At 37.1% G+C, this 19475-nt stretch overlaps 1 protein-coding gene across 4 annotated transcripts in view; it reads right to left on the bottom strand.

Moving 5' to 3' along the window:
- LOC143854090 (zinc finger CCCH domain-containing protein 27-like) overlaps positions 1-17257 on the bottom strand; it is a 31263-nt gene extending 14006 nt beyond the window's left edge. For 3 of the 4 annotated variants that reach the window (XR_013237365.1, XR_013237364.1, XM_077363845.1), the window contains exons 1-2: positions 16895-17257; positions 9863-9981 (exon numbers count right to left, since the gene is read on the bottom strand). Coding sequence is in view for 2 of the 4 variants with exons in the window: in XM_077363845.1 (XP_077219960.1) it covers positions 9863-9981; positions 16895-16962 (187 nt within the window). In the remaining 2 variants the exon portion in view is untranslated. Of the gene's footprint in view, positions 1-9862; positions 9982-16894 lie in introns of those variants that run through there. The other variant, XM_077363846.1, reaches the window with a different exon arrangement.
- Between the last annotated feature and the right edge of the window lie 2218 nt (positions 17258-19475).

Raw genomic sequence — 19475 nt, 5'->3', positions numbered from 1 at the left:
GCGAATGTGGAGGCTGATCGTCTTTCCAGGACAAGAGTTGCGAGGGCAGGATTGGAAGTTCTTGATTTTCTTCCCCTGTGAGGCCTTAGTTTTTTTAATATGTTCTGTATATCATTTAGTGGGTTTCTTTGTCTCCTTTTTTTAAATATGTTTTGTATACCTTTGTATCCGCCCGGTTTTGACAATCTTGGTCACGGGGTTTTTCTATTTTTATTAATATCATTAATCCTTTGCCATTCAAACAAATCTTATAAATTTAACATATGCATTTATAATTTTTTAAAAAGTTTGTAGAAATCAACATATCTGGGCACAGTGGGCATTCAATAGACAACTTAGTATTCTGCATATAGAACCTAGAATATCTAGATATGGCAATAACTAAAAATCCAAGTTACTACAATATTAATAGAGTTAAATGTAGTCTTGAGAAATGTGGTATTGACAAATTGCACTATTTAAAAAAAATAGAAAAAAAAAACTGCATGTGTAGTCTTAGTAATGATGCAAATCAAGTAGGTCGACAAGTCCCAACAACTCTTACAATACCTCAGCAACAAGGCGGCAAAAAAAAAAAGAGTAAAGAACATGGGGGGATGGGGGTAAAATATGCCCAAATCATGACTTCATCATGATCTGATGTTAATGACAACAAGGAATCATAGGCTTGTACAGCTGGAAATTTTAAGGAGCTATTCATTTTAATTTGTCTAAACTTATGATGATTTTATATGTTATCTTTGGAGGTCCTAGGATGGAGTTTTAGCAAGAGTCTCTAAAGCAAAGAAAGACAACAACTAACCAAAGCAAAACAAAAAGAAGCAATGAAAGTAAACAGAAACAATACTCAAGAAGGAAGAAAATCGAAAGTCATAAACTAGTCTCTGTCAATTCAGGAAAGAGCTAGCCGATCTGCTTCACAATTGGACAATTGTCATAGCTGACGAACCACAATGTCATGACCCTCAATCAAATAACAAATCTCCTCTATCACATATGTGATAAGGTTAACTAATAAGGTCCGATCCACAATTGTCATACTGAGAAGCAAGTGAGAGAAGTGATATGTGAAGCGGAAGCGGTATTGGGGGGAGGGGGCGTAGAAAAGAGAAAATACGGAAAGCGAAAAGCTCTAAAGAAAGTAAAGACAAAACTTGTGGGAAGCTTCATTTAATGTTAACATGAAACATATAATAAGGCCCATTGGAAGCGAAGAAGTATATAAAAGGAGTAGGGTTATAGTAGATTAGGGAGGAAGGGTTAATGTAGGTAAGGATTACAAGTAGTAAAGAAGACTTCGATGTGGATTAGAATTACAAGTTTCAGAGATTTATAGTTTTACAAGTTTTATTCACATAGATTTAATGTTAAGGTGAAGGGCTACAACGTTTGCCTCATGAGAGTCCTCCTCAATAGGACCCGAAAAGGCCCATCTCATGCAGGTGTAATATGGAAATTAAGGATCTAGCAAGTCCACCACTTCTTAGAATAATAATGGTAAAGAATAGTAAATTAAAAATAATTGGTAGTAAATTTTATGCAAAATGTAATTAAAAAATTAACAATTTTATAATTTAATTCAAGTATTTAGACACTACGTAAAATTCATTTTTATATTTGAAGCAGTAGATTATTTTTAATACACTGAATCTTCAAATAAAACGGAACACTTCACAAGAAGGTTTCACAAGATACATCCATGTTAGGCTTCACACACGCTTCTATTTTGTAGGCTTATTTTATGGATTAAGGAAATTAAGCTACTTGAACCTCTCGTATGACACACTTGGCAGTAGAATTCCGTCATGTTTTGACAAAATGCATTCCCTTGAATATCTAAACCTCGGCTAAAATAAAATAAAATGGAACTTTCCTCATCTCTAGTACATTACATCACTTTAGAAGATTTTTTATATAATAATAATCATTTGATTAATATTACGACATTTTCCATATTTGCCAACCTCTCCCAACTTGAAGAAATTAACCTCAAAAAAAATCCCCTATTAGAGGTTGAATTTGATTATACTCGGCGCGAGCTCCTCCATCTTCCCATTTAAGTATTTTATTCTTCAACCTATTTTCAAAAACTATTTTCTAAACTATTTTATTTTGAAAATATCTAAGATCTCACAATCCAAGTGAGGAAGGTGTGATGTGGAATGGATCTAGCAAGCTATGCTCTACTTTTTATAATAATAATAGTAATAAATAGTGAATAAATTAAAAAATGGTACAGAATTTTATGCAAAAAATAATTAAAAAGGTTAAAAAATTTATGATCAAATCGAGTATTTGGATACTTGGCAAGATTTATTTGCATATTTGAAGCAGTTGATTATTTTTAATACACTGGGCCTTCAAACAAAATAGAACATTGCACAAAAAGTTTCAAAAAAAAAAAATCTCCCTGTGCTTCAAGCTTCATTCAAGCTTCTGTTTCTTGTATTTTGCAGGATTATTTTGTAGATTGAGGAAACGAAACATCATGGACCTCTCGTATAACACAATCGGTGGCATAATTCCTCCATGTCTTGGCAAAATGAATTCCCTTACAATCTTAATCTCTAGGTTAATCAAATAAAAGGGAACGTCTCTCATCTCCACAACCTTACCACACTTGAGGGGATCTCTCTTTCAAGAGGAATGCTAGCATCAAGCGGCTATTTAGCCGCTTGAAGGTAGTCGGGTAGCTATTGGATATCAAGGCGCTAACGTGGCACTCTTTTCAAATTAAAGTCCAACTATGGTTAAAAAGAATCGCCAAAATAGTCGGCTTTCTCTCTTTGTACAGTTGTACATATCCAATAAGAAAACAGTCATTTACTACCAATAGGAACAAGGGTGTTCACGATCTTTATTTCATCCCTAAAATCCAGCCATTTACTGCCAATAGGAAGTAAGGGCTCTCCCTAAAATCCAACCATTGATTTTGTAGACCTTTACCTTATGCATGGGATGTCCATTCCGGATGGGACAAGTTCACAAGAGTCACCTCTTGATGTTCAACGAGATCAACCCTTTCGATCTCACATACAATCCAAAAATTGGATAAAAATAGCATTCCCTTGGCCCTGTTTAGATTGTAGGATTTCATGGAAAATTTTGCTAAGGAAAAATATTTCTAAAATTTCCGACATTTTTAAGACACCAAAAAATGATAACTTGAACCAACACTGTACAATGTTTAATTAATGGGATCTTCAATTTATGATGATATCCCTCTAAACATTACAAAAGAAATTTTTGCCAAGAGAAACTTTTCCATCAAAAATGTTTTTCTTTAGGGGTGTGCATCTCAGGTTGATTTTTTGGAATTCGGGTTGAGCTTTTACCTTAAAATTAGGTCGGGTTTGGGTTGATTCCAATTCATTTTTTAGCAAAAGCTCAACCTGACCCGACCCAAGTTGCACCCCTATTTTTCTTAAGATTTCTTACAATCCGAACAATGCCTTGGATTCAATTTATTTACAATACCATAATTTAACGATAACCTATTTTGAGCCGCAAATTGGACAGTTTTGTACTAAAGATTTGATTTTTTTAATATGGTGGCCAAAGTTAATGAGCCCACATACTTAGACGATCTAAGGCATTCATATGTCGGTCCCCAATATAGATGTCTTTCCCCAAAAAAATATTCTCCATAGGATGATCCTAACCCTCTGATATGATGTCAATTTTATATTAGGGCTAAGATCATCTTATGCAGGACTTTTGGAGCACCGCCTAAATCAATGATTTAGATCATCCAATTATGTGGGCCATACTAGTGTTTTGGAACTCGTTTTTTAATTGTTATATATGGATCAAAGTACATCGAGTGCTTAGCGTGCACTATATATTGAGAGAGAGAGCCCTTACTTCCTATTGGCAGAAATGGCTGGATTTTAGGGATGGCTGGATTTTAGGGATGAAATAAGCCTATTGGCAGTAAATGGCTGGATTTTAGGGATGAAATAAACCTATTGGTAGTAAAGGGCTGTTTTCTTATTGGATATGTGCAACTTTACAAAGAGGGAAAGCCGACTATTTTGGCGATTCTTTTTAACCATGGTTAAAGCAGTTGGACTTTAATTCGAAAAGAGTGTCACATTAGCGCCTTAATATCCAATAGCAACCCGACTACCTTCAAGCGGCTAAACAGCCGCTTGATGTTAGCATTCCTCCTCTTTCAAATAATCACCTGAAAGATATTTTCACATTTTCCATGTTCACCAACATCTCCCATCTTCAACTAATTTGCCTTTCAAACAATCCACTCTTAGATTGAATTTCAATACCCGATGCCGGCTCCACTTTCCAGTTACATGATTTACGCTTGAATAATTGCAAAGTTAACAAGCATAGTGGGGGTGAAATTTCTAGTTTCTTGGACACTCAATGTGAGTTATTCAATTTAGACTTGTTACAAAGCAATCTTTCTGGTAACATTCCCTCCTAATTGATAATATGTCTAGTCTCAAAGCCATTCATTTGAGCTGCAACTAATTGGAGGGATTGTTTCCTCGATCTTCACAGTACAATACACCATCAACTCGAGTTCTTGACATCTCAAAAAATAAATAAAATTCATGGGATACTTCCCACCAGTATGGACATACATCTACTTCAATTATATTTTAGCATGTCTGGAAATGCTTATATGGTGACATCTCTTTAAAAAATGGATCGATGTTGACCACATGGTTTGAAATTTCGGTTTCGGCATAAATTTCATTCGTAGCCGAAACTGAAATTTCAGCCGAAATCCCAAAGGGAATAAAAAATTAATATTTTTTTCCAAATTTTGCTGAAATTGACGAAATTTCGTACATTTCGCCAATTTTGATTTCGGAATGTTTCGGTTTCGGTCTTGACCGAAATCTGAAATTTCGGTCCGAAATTTTGGATTTCGGACGAAATTTAAAACCATTGTTGACCATACTAGATGTGTCTAACAATAACTTTTGGGGAGAAATACCACATGCGTTGCTAGTAAATAACACTACCTTGGGCTTGTCAAACAACAGATTAGAAGGGGTATATTGCCAAGAAACTCACATGGACTATCTAATATCATCTCTTTAATAAAGTTAGTTGCTAGCAAGATCTTTTTGTCTGTCACTATCCCATCTTTGTTGCCTATCTTTAGAAATCTTGCATCACTTCTTTTGAGCATGAACAAATTTTTCAATCAAATTCCCATAGAGTTTTGTCAAATGCAAAATCTATATTTGTTGGATCTTTCAAATAACAATATTTCTGGTATTATTCCCTCTTCCTTAACAAAATTTCTGCATGAACGGAAGAGCATATTGTAACATCCCTCGGGATGTATTTATCAGTATTGACAGAAATATTTCTCATCGCACACCCATATGAATCAAAACTGAGTTCACCACGAAGGGTATAGTCTATAATTAAGAAGGTATTCCACTTTCCTCAATGAAAAGAATTGATTTGTTTATGAACCAATTGGTATGAAAAATTCCACTGGAGATTGGATACTTGAAGGTGCTTCACTCGTTGAACTTATCCCAAAACCACATAACGGGTTGTATTCCCGAATCCTTTCAAAACATGGACAATATTGCGAGTTTGGATCTCTAACAATAGGTTGACTGAGAATATTCCTCCTCAATTGACTCAGCTCGATCGCCTCAGCAATTTCAGAGTTGCATTCAACAATCTCTTTGGCAGGTTACCAGATTTCAAGAATCATTCACCACGTTCAGTCTGAGTAGTTACAAGGCCGATTCAAGTCTTTATGGACTACTGCTAAAAAATTGCTCAACCGATATCCTACCTCAACCCATTGACCATAAAAAAGGTGTTGATGATGATAAACCGAGAATTATTGATAGCCCAATAATTTTCTAAGGTTGGGTGGCTTTTTCATATATTTTGGGATGTTGGGGCTCTATCGTTGTTCTTTACTTCAAGGAGAGCCGGCGGAAATAGTGCTTCAAAACCATGGACTATTGTATTGAATGGTGTACCTGGAGTATCTTTCAACCATCATCTTATTTGTGAAATCATTGATGAATACCTAAATTCAAGGATCTTTATATGCTTGTTTGGTATTGTCTTTTTCGAAGTGTACGATAAGAAGTATTTCTGTCAATACCGATAAATGCATCCTTAGGGATGTTAACGATATACTCTCATGTCCATGCAGAAATTTGATTGAGGCAAGAAAGAATAATACCAGAAAGATTGTTATTTGAAAGATCTAAAGATTGTGCATCTAACACGACTATATATGACTGAAAATTTGGTTCATGCTTAGAAGAAGTGATGCAAGATTTCTAAGGGTGGGCAGCAGAGATGGGATAGTGCTAGACAAAATATTCTTGCTAACATCTAGCAATATTAAAAAGCTGATATTAGATAAGTCCATGTGAGTTTCCTGGCAATAGATTCCCTTCCAATATGTTGTTTGACAAGTCTAAATATTTCAAGCTAGTGTTATTTACTAGTAATACATGTGGTATTTCTCCCCAAAAGTTATTACCAGACAGGTCTAGTATAGTCAACATCAATCCATCCTCCATTTCTATTCCTCGGTAAGCTGGTCGTGGGAGCATCGGGGGAAGGGGGCAATATCTACTTGTGACTGATAGAAAGCATATCTCTTTTGTCCCTCATGCCCTACTAATTAATAGGGCATGCCCCGCCCCAAAAAAAATAGACTTACAAAGAATTTCCAGACATGTTAAGATACCCTAATCGGGGTAGATGTGCATCCATATTCATGGGAAGTATCCCATGAATTTTATTTTGAGATGCCATGAAAACGAGCCGATGATGTGTTGTACTTTGAAGATCGAGGAAACAAACCCTCCAATGAGTTACAGCTCAAATGAATGGCTTTGAAACTAGAAACATTATAGATCAACAAGGAGAAAATGTTACCAAAAAGATTGCTTTGTGGCAAGTCTAAATTGAATAACTTATATTGAGTGGCCAAGAAACAAGAAATTTCACCCCACTATGCTTGTTGACTTTATAATTATTCAAGCGTAAATCACATAACTGAAAAGATAGAGCCCATGTCAGTCATTCAAATTCAACCTCTAAGTGTGTATTATTTGAAAGGCAAGAAGATGGGAGAGGTTGGCAAACGTGGAAAATGTGAAAATACCTTTGAAAGAGAAATCCTCTTTAGTGTAGTAAGGATGTGGAGATGAGAGACTTTCCCTTTTATTTGATTGACCCCGAGATTAAAATGTAAGGGAATGCATTTTGCCAAGAGATGAAGGAATTCTGCCACCGATTGTGTTATACGAGAGGTCCAAGATGCGTAGTTTCCTCAATCCACAAAATAATCAATGCAAAATACAAGAAATAAAAACATGAATGAAGGTTGACGGATGTTAGAGATATAAAAAAAAAACTTTTTATGCAATCTTTCATTTTGTTTGAAGACTCAGTGTATTAAAAATAATCAACTGCTTCAAATATACAAATGAATTTTGCCAAGTATCTAAATAATTTTTTAGTCTTTTTAATTACTTTTTACATAAAATTCAATACCATTTTTTTTTATTAATTCACTATTTATAACCATTATTATTATAAAAAGTGGAACATGGCTTGCTAGATCCATTCCACATTACACATGCCTCACTTAGATTGTAAGATCTTAGATATTTTCAAAATAAAATAGTTTAGAAATAGTTTTTGAAAATAGGTTCAAGCATAAAATATTTAACTGGGAAGATGGAGCGCTCGTCGAGTATAATCAAATTCAACCTCTAATATGGGATTTTTTTTAGGTTAATTTCTTCAAGTTGAGAGAGGTTGGCGAAGATGGAAAATGTGGTAATATTAATCAGGTGATTATTATAAAAAAATCATCTAAAGTGACGTAATGTTGTGGAGATGAGGAAATTTCCATTTTATTTTATTTTAGCCGTTGTTTAGATATTCAAATAAATGCATTTTGTCAAACCCTAAGACGAGGATCTCACCTGGGGTGAGGACGCTTCTTGCTACAGCAACTCAATCGAATCTCCTTCCAGGAACTATAGAAAGTAGTTATCATTTCCCAAAAACACCCTTTCTATTCTCTTTCCTCTTTTCTCTCCCTCCACCTAACCCTAATCTGCTACCAAGAAAAGTCACATCTTCCCCCTTTTTTATTATACAATTATATTCTTTTACCATCTTCCCAAAAAATCATGTACCCTTCTTCCCCCCCCCTCTCTCTCTCTCTCTCTCTCTCTCTCTCTCTCTCTCTCTCTCTCACGTGCCTGACAAAACCTGCCATATTTTTCTTTATTCAAACTTAAAAGAAGATAAAAAAAGAGGTTTGGAGGTGGCGAACCAGAACCGCTTCTACACTGTCGTGCGGTTTCGGCGGGGTGAGTGGGTGGGGCATTAGCCCTACAAATAGGGTGGAAATAGCGATTAAGTGGTGGCAGTGGGTTGGAGCAGGGAAGAGGTTGGAGAGGGGAAAACATGAGGAGGTTAGAGAGGGGAAAATGTAAAAGAGCACCCGAGGAATCGATCTTTATCTTTTGGAGTGAGGAAAAGTCGCTCCAAAAATAGACCTAAAAAATCAGGACTGTTTCTTTGGAACATAGTTGTCGGAAACTCCTTAGGCGGGTGGGAAACCTGTTTCCCCTAAAACACGTTTCTCGCGGTTGGGAAACTCGTTTCCCCTAAAATGAGGGAAACACGTTTCGGAAACGTTTCCAAAATATGATAAAAAATTGGAGAAATGTTTCTGAAACACATGGGAAACATATGGAAAACTTATGTAATAATATGTAAACGCGTGATAAACGGATGCAACACTCGTAGAAAATGCATATGAAACGTTTAGGAAACATGTGTGGAACTTACGAAAATCATTTTGGAAAAAACTCCTCATTTCCTAAGACGTTTCTCGTACGATTTTCTATTGTTTCTCGTTTCTCATTTCCCGTGTATTTTTTTTTTTCATGCGTTTCCCGTTTCCGTTTCATATTTTGTTTCCCGAATTCGTTCCCCACCCTGGTAAGTATGCTTTGGAATATGTTATGTTATTAGTCATAAAAGAATGACACTAGAAAAATATTCTTCTCATAGAGCGGAAAAGGCGAAAAATAGTTCCAAAAAATAGTTAAAAATGCACATTATCGTACTCAGATCTAGTATAGACATGATATTTTATTACTGGTGAGAGAGAGGCACTTGAATGGTGTCTAGAGTTGTAATCTTTCCTAAATACTATCCACCTGGGAGAATCTTAGACAAACACTTAGTTAAATGCATGAATAGAAGTTGTTTTATAAATCAGACTTACGGCACTTAATGGGGACATGAGAGCAAAATTCTCCCAGTACGTGTTTTGATGAATCTCTCAGAGGTCAATAAATGCAAAGCAAGGTCTTTGGCAAAATACAAGCAATTAAACTCAGACTTCATCTAGATTTAATAGCATGGGACATGTACACAAGAGAAATGGTCATCCATCATTCAATATCAAAATATAAAGTTGTTCACAGCAACCTAATTTCCAACCAAAAAGAAAAATGAAGACCAGAAGTTAAGCCCAAGTAGGCCACACAATAAATAGCACATAAATCTATGCCATCAGCCTTGGGAAAACTATACCAATTACCAAAATTAATAAGAAACATAACTGGAACTGCCTGAATGTTCCATCTCCAACTAGTTAATAGTCAGAAGCAAAACTTGAAACAGAAAATAACACATCTAAAGTAAACAGCCGTTCTCCTCAGGATAAGGCAAGTGCACCGGCTAAGCAGGCTAAAAATAAGAACTTCCACCAAACAAGAGCAATTAGTTACAGAACAGCACATTGACAAGGTCAAAATGCTTAAAAGCAATGCAGTAATAAAAACATGCACTTATGCATGATGGAACTTACCATGACCAAGAAAGTCGACCAAATTCTCAGTGCAGAGTTTTTGTAATTCTTTAGTAGGTTTGTCCTTTTTTAACAGTGCTGCCACATACTTGGCAAGAATAACAGGGTCAGCCTCTGTCCTGCAAATAGCAAACAACTAGCATCAGATTATTCTTAGAAACATATGGGTACAGAAATTAAACAAAAGTACAAAACCAACCACATGAACCACAACAATGAAGATTGTGAAATATGCATCCCCCCCAAGAAAAGAAAAGGCAGTGATAAATAGACCCCTCCCTCCCTCCCTCCCTCCCTCCCTCCCTCCCTCTCTCTCTGCACATATGGGGGTCAATTTAAGATATATAGGGGTTGATTTATCACTACCCAAAAAAAAAAACTGTCATGACATGCAGATATTTTCTCCTCCACCCCTTAAACACACAAAAAAAACGTAAAAATGTCAGAGAATCATGACAAAAATGACTATTACAGGACCATATATCAATTCAAAATCTTATCCCACCCCCATTTCCAACAACATAACCTGACACATTGCCCGCCATGCTCCCGAGCACAAAACTCCATATTTCCCATAGGTATCTTCCTCCAAATGCCTCCCACTCCTCCCCAAACCTCCATATCCATTTACCTTTTTTTGAAATGGCCATATCCATTTACCTAGAAGTATTTATTCCTATAAATCGAATTCCAAGGTCCCCCCTCCCCTCCGGTTTCGACGAGTCCGCTTCTCTCAATTTGCAGGCTAATTTCCACTCAACAAATGTTTAATTTTGTTCCTCCCTCCATAAGTTGCCACTTCTATTTCATTGGTCATTCTGTTCTTCTCCTAGGTTGGAATCTCCGGTGTTCTACCCATGACTGAAAATTAGTTACAAAATTTTGAAAAAAAAAATGAAAATATTTAGAAGAATTTAGGAAACAACTACAACAATGTAACAAGTAGACAAACATTTTATACTTATCTACCAAATATAACTGCCATGAAATAGACTTTTAATGAGCCAAATCAATTCACCATTTACTTCACAACCATAAACTATGACGTAGTTACATAATCTAAACATAAATAATCAAATGCCAAATATAATAATAATACAAAACATAAATAAGTTCAAGTCTTAGAATGTTTTCAAATGTTCTCAAATCTCTCATTTATAGCCCTCCTCTGTCCACTCTCACTGGTATTCATCATCATCTCCACCACCAGTAGCTCCAACAACACCACCATCTTGAGCCTCAGCATCGATGTCCACATACTCTATGTCACCCATAGCAATAGCACTTGGTTGTTCAATAAATTGCAAACTTATGTCATCATTACTGAGGATAACATCCTCTACTACCCAATCCTCTAAGATATCAATGTTCTCTAGGATGATGGGTCTGGTAGTGACAATTAATGTCGGATTAAGTAACTGGTTGCATGAAGGGATCTATGAAGTTGCTCATCCCATTTTGTATCGATCACTGTACAAATGGGCTCATCATTAGACTTCCTACAGTTCAACCTTTCCCATTCACTTCCTTGTCCTTATCCATGGCATCATATTAATACCCAGAAAAAGCATGTCTTGATGATCCACTAGGCAGAGCACTCTATCTAAAGGTTCACTGATTTCAAAATCATTTTTACAAATGGACCAGAAAGAATTACTCAGCAATGTCCAAACAACTCCTCTCTAAGCTCATGCATGACACTTACTAGCAACATAATCATCAAAAACAAACATTAGTTGGAGAGATTCTTATAGGTGAAAGATTTTTTATGGCAAAAATGTTATTGGCAAACCTCCTCCAAGCAGGACGAAACAAATCTTTGACTCCAATAAACTAGTTTCTCGTCAATTGCAACAGCCATCCATGATTATATATAAACATAGCTATCTTTCGAACTCCCACTACAGTTGCAAATATAAGAAATTCATCTGATCAATGCAATGTCTTGAACAAGGGTCTTTCGCTCCCTTGGCACTTTATCATGGCCCTTACTTCGCCGCGATCTAGATGTCGGGGGCTAGTAATTGCAATATCTTCTTCTTGTGAAATTGAGAACATTTTGGGAATGATTAAACAGTTGGATAGCATGAATGAGATTAATTCACTGACGGTTAGGATAAGATGGAGAAGGCTCAGCTTCAAGATAAATATAATAGGCTTATTTTACAGGATGAATTGAAGTGGAAACATAGACCCAGAATTAAATGGCGAAATAAAAACACTGGAATACTTCCACAGTATTGCCAGTTCTAGGAGACATAGCAATGGGATCAATTCTCTATTAAACAATGTGGAGCGGGTGGAGGATCTCGCTACCTTATCCTCAGAAGTTGAATCGTTTTATGAGCACATATACATTTCGGAGGACCGAGCCCTTCCCAACCTAATGGAGGTCGAGTTTGGACATTTAGATCCTAGAGATAGACTATCTAGAACGCCCTTTTGAGGAAGAAGAGGTGAAGACGGGTTGTTCCCTTCTAAAGGGAGATAAAGCCCTGAGACTGGACAGCTTTTGCTTAGATTTCTTTTAGTTGAGACCACATTAAAAAGATTTATTGGCGGTTTTCAATGAGTTCCACATAGGGCGTAGGCTTGATAGGGGTACAGGTCCAGCCATCAGTTTGCTTATCTCAAAGGACGGGCAAAGAGGCTATGACTTTCAGCCTATCAGCTTATACACACTTCTCAATGATAGGCTTAGAGACTCTCTGGGAAGATCATTTCCAAGTCTCAGAGTGCCTTTATTCATGGCAGACAGATTTTGCATGAGGCTTTGTTAGCTAATGAGTGCGTTGATTTCTACCACCCTACTAATATAGAAGAGGTGTTCTTCGTAAAATTGGCATGAAAAAAACTTTTGATAAAGCGGAATGGAGATGTCATGATTACCTCATGGGAAAGAGGGGCTTTGGGGTTAGGTGGAGGGGATGGATTAATTGGTGTCTTTGGCCGGCTTGTGTTTGTTCTGCTCAATGGATCATCCTGAGATTTTCTTGAGACTTCCAGAGTTCTTTTTCAGGGTGATATTACATCTACTTTCCTTTCCATTATCTTCACAGAAGCCCTTAGTAGGATGTTGAAAAGGGCTCGGGTCAGAGGCATGATTGATGCACTCAATATTGGTTTGGCTGAAGAGAAAATTCCACACCTGAAGTACATTGATGAAACCCTAAGTTCTAATAGTCCTGAACGAGGGAAAGTGAAAATTTTGAAGGTTGTCATGCGCTGTTACGTGGTTGTTTCTGTCCGGAAGATCAACTTCTCTAAATCCATGGTAATGAGTATTCATATGAGCATTGAGGAGGTGACAAGTATAACAAAAATTCTCAGTTGCAGAGCTGCTAATATCCCTAACTCTTATCTGGGCTTGCCTCTGTGTATCAATAGACCCGATAAGAGTCTTTGGGACCTTGTAATTGAGAAAAAGGAAAAAAAGAAAAAGAAAAGACTCTGGGACCTTGTAATTGAGAAAAATGAAAAGAAAAAGAAAAGAAAGACTCTCCCCTCAGAAGAAATGCCATCTGTCCTTAGGTGTCGACAAAGGAGGATTTCATTGCTTAATCATTCAGATTATGCGCTACCTGCTCTTTTCTCCTGTTCAACCAAATAGAGTTGGTTTCCTAGTCAAAATCTGAGCTCACTAGGTGCTTTTGGGCTTGTGTGTGGGGTGAGGCAGGGGGGCAGGAGCCTCTAGAAGATGCATGGCAGCCCAATTATGGTCATAGCACAAGCGATAAACCAATTTTGACAGTGAGATAGAAGAAGATCAAATTGGAATTCTCAAGTACGACTAGCTTTAGGATTCTTAAAAAGTAGAGAAGGGGCACTGTTTTTATTTTTTGAAGAAGATAAATATTAATAAACCAAAGGGAACCTGGGGTCAAGGCAACCTCATCACCACTAGAAATACAAAATAAGGGTGGCCCAGTGCACGAGGCTCCCACCATTGCGGGGTCTGGGGAGGGCTAGATGTACGCAGCCTTACCGCTGCTTTGCAGAGAGGCTGTTTCCGTGACTCGAACCACCGGGTCACAATGGAGCAACCTTACCGTTGCGCCAAGGCTCACCCTCTCACCACTAGAAATACAGCAGATAGAAAATGCAAAGACAATCAGATGATGGGGCAGTGGTCTAAACTAATCATGATGACCGAAATTTTTCTGTTTCCATCCCTAGTGAAACACATCAAAAACAAAACACATACGAAAACCAAAACCGTAAGTATATTAGTGCTATACTATATTTGTATGCACATACTGTATCTGTATGTGTTGCATAATTATATTTATATGAATTGCATGTGAAATGTAATGTATGTATTATGTATAAAAATTTATATGAATTATATATGAAATTGGTATGTACTGAATTATCAGACATGTGACACACCACATGTCACTAGTTTTCGATATTGTTAAACCCAGTGTTTAAAAATGCGGTTATGACGCGGAACGCGGCCAAAGAAAATCCTTGTCGACTCGGCGCGGACGCGGCCAATAATGCGGCTGACGCGGCAAAGTCATATGAGTTGTAAACTTTTTTTAAAAAATAAATAAATAAAATAAATATAAAAAATATAGAAATGAGATAAAAAGTAATAAGTATTAAAAGAACAATAACCTCATATTCATTAAATGAATAAGACAAAATATGCAACCAGGTGGCTGGTCTCTATTGCAAAAGTGTCCCACTAAATAACTTTTTGCAAAATTACCTAGCAGATTAGTAATAGATTCAGAAAAATGATATATTATGCCTCCTTTTTACCGGAGACAGCCCCCTCTAGTGCAAAAGAGTAGTCATAAATAAACTACAAGGGGTTGTCCCAAGTTAAAAAAATGTGACAAGTATATCACTTGCCAAAGATTTAAATGAACGTTAAAGAGGCATGATGAAACAGCTGTGGCGTACTTCTCAAAGACGCTTCCACAGATTTCATAAAAAAAAATGAAATAAAAGGTCAAATATGTCACTTCTCTTCTTTGTTGATTAGTGAAAGCACATGTAGCCATGACAGCTCAGCCTGCCTTTATAGCTATCCAGCAGTAGCGTGTGCCAGGACATAATGAAAATAAGGCATGAGATATCCCTCCCCTTTTGTTTACTTGGGACATCCCCATTTAATATATTTATAGCTATTCAGGCTATCCCAAATTCCCAAGTAAAAAAGGGCTGAATATATCATTTCCCTTTAAAAATTCAATTATCGCCTATATTTTTTCAACTTTTGAGTCCCACACAGGACATGATCGTATGGCATGATCCAACGGCTCGTATCTCTTGCATCTTTAAGCACTAGGAAAGAGAAAAAGTGAAACAGTCTTTTCTTCTTTGAAACCTCTTCTTTTCAATGTGAAAACAACCAACGAAACCAGGCGGAGAAAACAAATTTTTGCTAAGCGACGGTGAAAGGCGTTTGTGCAAGAAATCAAGTAGGGCTTTTCTCCGGATGAATGTGAATCAACTCCCTACCAAAATGTATAGGTAAGATTTTATAGTTGCCCTTGTTTTTTTCTTTTTTTTTTCTGAATCAACTCTCTGCACATGAAATCTTGTTTTTTTTCTTTTTCCTGAATCATCCTCGTTCAACATGACTCAGACTCGGCCGAGTCTGTGACTCCTTGATGCGGCCACCACCATTCCGAGTCGACTCGGCCGAGTTCCGACCCGAGTCAACGAGTTTTTAAACACTGGTTAAACCATTATCAGTGGTTTTTCTTTAGTGATCATTTTGGAGTGTGTATTTTAGCTCATTCTAACACTTCCTGAAGCTTCATCTTAAATGTCCATCGTGTTTTTTGGTAGGTAAGCTAGAATTGAACCTCCGACCTCAGGCTTGAAGAACATAGTCTTTACCAATTGAGCCATTGGCTCAACGCCTAAATGTTCACCATTTGCATATGTTTCCCAACGTTTCCATACTTTTACAGGATAACGATCTGGAACGACATGTTTCTCTTTCCATCATGATCAAAACGCATACCGAAACATAAAACCTTGGAACTAATAAGCATATCAATGAAAAAGCCTTCTTTTGCAAGGTCGTCTACCATTGCGGAGAGCTACTAGACTGACATGATTATGAGCGCCGAGACAGAGGGCCTTATCATTTGAGGCTATAAGCCATCTTCAATGTGTTTTGGTGGAGTTCTTGGATAATTCTTTCAAGCCTTGAGAGAGCCTAATAATGTTGCTGATTCTTTGACCTAGGAAGATGTCTTGACAGCATTATTCTGAATAGATGATGGTGTGCCCCTTCAGGTGAGCTTAAGTACTTTGGTATGCCCATGCTTTTGTTCCCTTAATATAAGTACATATCAAAGAACTAAACATTACAAATGTTTCATACTAATAAGGCTTGCACACGCTATATATCGACATCGATATAGCGTCAGCATACTCTCATAAATGATGTTAGGATCGGCTGGCTCATCCTTGGAATCCGAAAAGAAAACAGAAAATATACATAGTACTGATATTGGCACTACTGTGTTTTAATAATTGCACAAACTCATCTTGTCTTTTATTATTTAAACAACTTTAAAAGGCTGCTACAATTCCCAAAAATCTCTGAGAAGCCAATTAGAACAGAAAAGACAAGCTCAGTCAGTGCAATCAACAGACATGGTAGTGCCAATATATAAGTATCCTATACCTAATGCTACATTCGGTCCATCTCTGCCGTCGAATTTCAAGTCCAATTCCAATCTTCCAACATCAAAACGCACCATCGTAGTTCAACTTTTCAAAACCAAAATTCAGTTCATCAATTGCAAAACAGAAACGACAATAAATTCAACACTGACAAGGTGTTAATCCTCTATGATACTAATTACAAGAGCCACCCAATAAAGTTAACAAAAACAAGTAGTGATTAAGCAAATGCTTACACAAATGAAAGTGCGGACTCTATAAAACCCTAGATACAGAAAAATTTCTCCAAATAACTAGGTTTTCAATGATTGAAAGAGCCTAAAAAGGATTAAGAAACGCTTAATTAAAAGATGAATTAGAGAATCGATAATCACTTACAGAGGTTCGAGGTTCTTCACGAGATATCCAGTTAGAGAGGATTCATCAAATTTCATATCACCAATCATTACTCTTCATCTGTGACCGAATGTGTAGATGATGAAACCCTAGAACGCTATGAAGAGGAAGGAAAGTGCAGAGGAGAGAGTGGCGGAACGGTAATTAATGTAAGATCGAAGGGGATTTCGTAGAGACGTTGGTACGGTTTTTCAGCGCAGGGAGAATGTGGTTTTTCTGATTATTCCCGGCAAAGAATTTTGGAGATGAAGAAAAAAGAGAAGGTAAGCAAAGGAAGGAAGATTCAAGGCTGTAACAAAAATTGGATTTAATTACGAAAATAACCCTAAATTTTGTCAAATTGTCCGGAAACCCCTTGTTAAGTCTTAAACATGATCTAACCAGATGTATAAAAATATAATCGAAACAGATAATATAGGAAGTTTCTCTTTCATGCAGGCCCCACCTCAGATCCCTTCATTCAAGTATCAAATGGTTAGAATTGTCTGTTATGATTGACGCAAAAAGTCATTTTCCATGGAAATTTTTTTTATAAAATCGAAAATTTTCCTAATTCCAAAGAAAATTGCAAACCTAGTAGATTTTAGAATTTTTTTTTTCCAGGAAATATTATTTTCCATATCCTAGGGCGGGCCAGAATGATGCACAGTAAATTCATTTATGCACTATTTTTCAATGAGATATTATAAGAGGAGGAATGATAGATGCAAGGGCTAAAGAAGGACCCTTGAATAGATCCGCGTCATTAAGTGCAGCCGAATTCAGTTTCTCAACTAACTTTAAAAATGACGTGGATCTATTAAGGGCCCTTCTCCAGCCTTTGCAAAAAGAGAGCCCTTGCATCTATCATTTATTGTGTGTCGGATCAAATCCTTTGGTTGTTAGAAAATTGAAGGAAAGAAAAACTTTTTCCTAGGTTCTATAATTTTAGTGATGTAACATGGGTCGGGCTCAACCTGAACCTAACGAGTTCAACCCATTATTGGCTCGGATTGTGTTGTCATTTCCTTGGGTTGGGTTTGGGTTAACACAATTATTATTGGGTTGGGTTAGGATTGAGGCATTGGGCAGCGTGACACATCCCCCTAATTTTATTGCTCTATTCAAAATCTTAGGATTATGAATATTTTTTGTAGTTTTTTTCCAAACCAATCTGAACTCAACCCGATCCACCCAGACCCGATTTAGATAATCGGGGTGAGTCTGGTTGGGCTAACGTTGGGAGATTTATACGCAGGTTGGGTTAGGGTTAACCCTCCTCGACCCAAGACTCGGGTTGGGTCAGGTTAGGGTTGAGCTAATGCTACTCTGGGTTGGGCTAGGGCTGACTCAACCCAGCCCGAGTTGCAACCCTAATTGTTTTTCGTTATTTGGTAGTACACCTGAAACATCAAATGTGATAACTGAAATCAGAATCGGAACTGGCGATGGAGCTATAGTGCGTAGTGTCGGCCCTTCCCTGGCTCCAAGTTGTTCAGAAATAGTGGCGTTGAGTTTCTCGACCAAAGGCAGAAGGACGACTAGCAACTAAGTGCAAAGAGGACGAAGGACGAAAGCCAAAGGCGAGGACAGAAGAAAACTAACTAGATATGTCACAGTTAGACTTAAGGCCGAAGCAAGGATAGCTGCTAAAGAAAGATAACAGCTAGCTCAACTCTCTCGAGACCCTTTCCTTTAAGCTCTGTTCACTTGCCTTCTTGAGAAAGGGAAGGAGAAGAAAGTAAGCCAAATTTTCCTGTGATTGGACATGATTTGACATTTGCCGCCGTTCACTTGTTCTCTCGGGAAAGCGGAATTACACAGGTAGAAAATATAAATAATGACATGGAAAACCAACTTTCTTGCACTTTCCCTTTAAATTTTCTCACCAAAAGGATGGGAAAATCATTTTCCTGAGAAAACCACTTTGCCTGCATACTTTCTTTTCCTTTCTCGGCCAAGTGAACAATGGAATTTTCTCACAAAAGGAATTTCCTCACAATTTCTTTTCCTTTCTTTTCCAGTTTTCCACGTCAGATTCTTTTCCTTTCCTTTTCTTTTCCTCCAGCTAGAAACAAGTGAACAAGGCCTTACGCTACATGGAATCTGATTCGACAGCTAAATGTTTTAACCTGGTACGATTCATGGCCGCATCTTCCCAAAAAAGATCTTTTCCTTATTGAATTAATAGATGAAGAAATCGGAATTTTTAGGAATGACTAAATATCCATCATCTCGATATTCATCGTCAACTAGGCCGTGTGGTGACTCCTAATTTATGATTTCTTGCTTTAAATAATAATAAAATTATCTCAACATCATTAGAACTGTTTTTTTATAACCTAGCCCGCAATCACATGATTTGGAGTTAATTTGAGGAAATTATGTTCAATTTACGGATGTAATGCATGACTATTAAAAGAATATCTTTACTGTGCCCCTCATGATGATGGGATGAAGGGCATGACTAAAAGATCAACGGTCCATTTAGATGTCCCCATGTGGGACCCGATGTTGATCTTCCGCATAGCTAAAAACCAGTATTTTCTTCACAGAGCACAATACCATTAACAGATATCACGGA

This window comes from Tasmannia lanceolata, unplaced genomic scaffold (assembly GCF_043159265.1).
Source record: "Tasmannia lanceolata isolate RefF3 unplaced genomic scaffold, GAP_Taslan_0.1 ptg000020l, whole genome shotgun sequence".
NCBI classification, from domain to species: Eukaryota; Viridiplantae; Streptophyta; class Magnoliopsida; order Canellales; family Winteraceae; genus Tasmannia; species Tasmannia lanceolata.
This window is presented reverse-complemented; position numbering and strand designations above follow the sequence as displayed.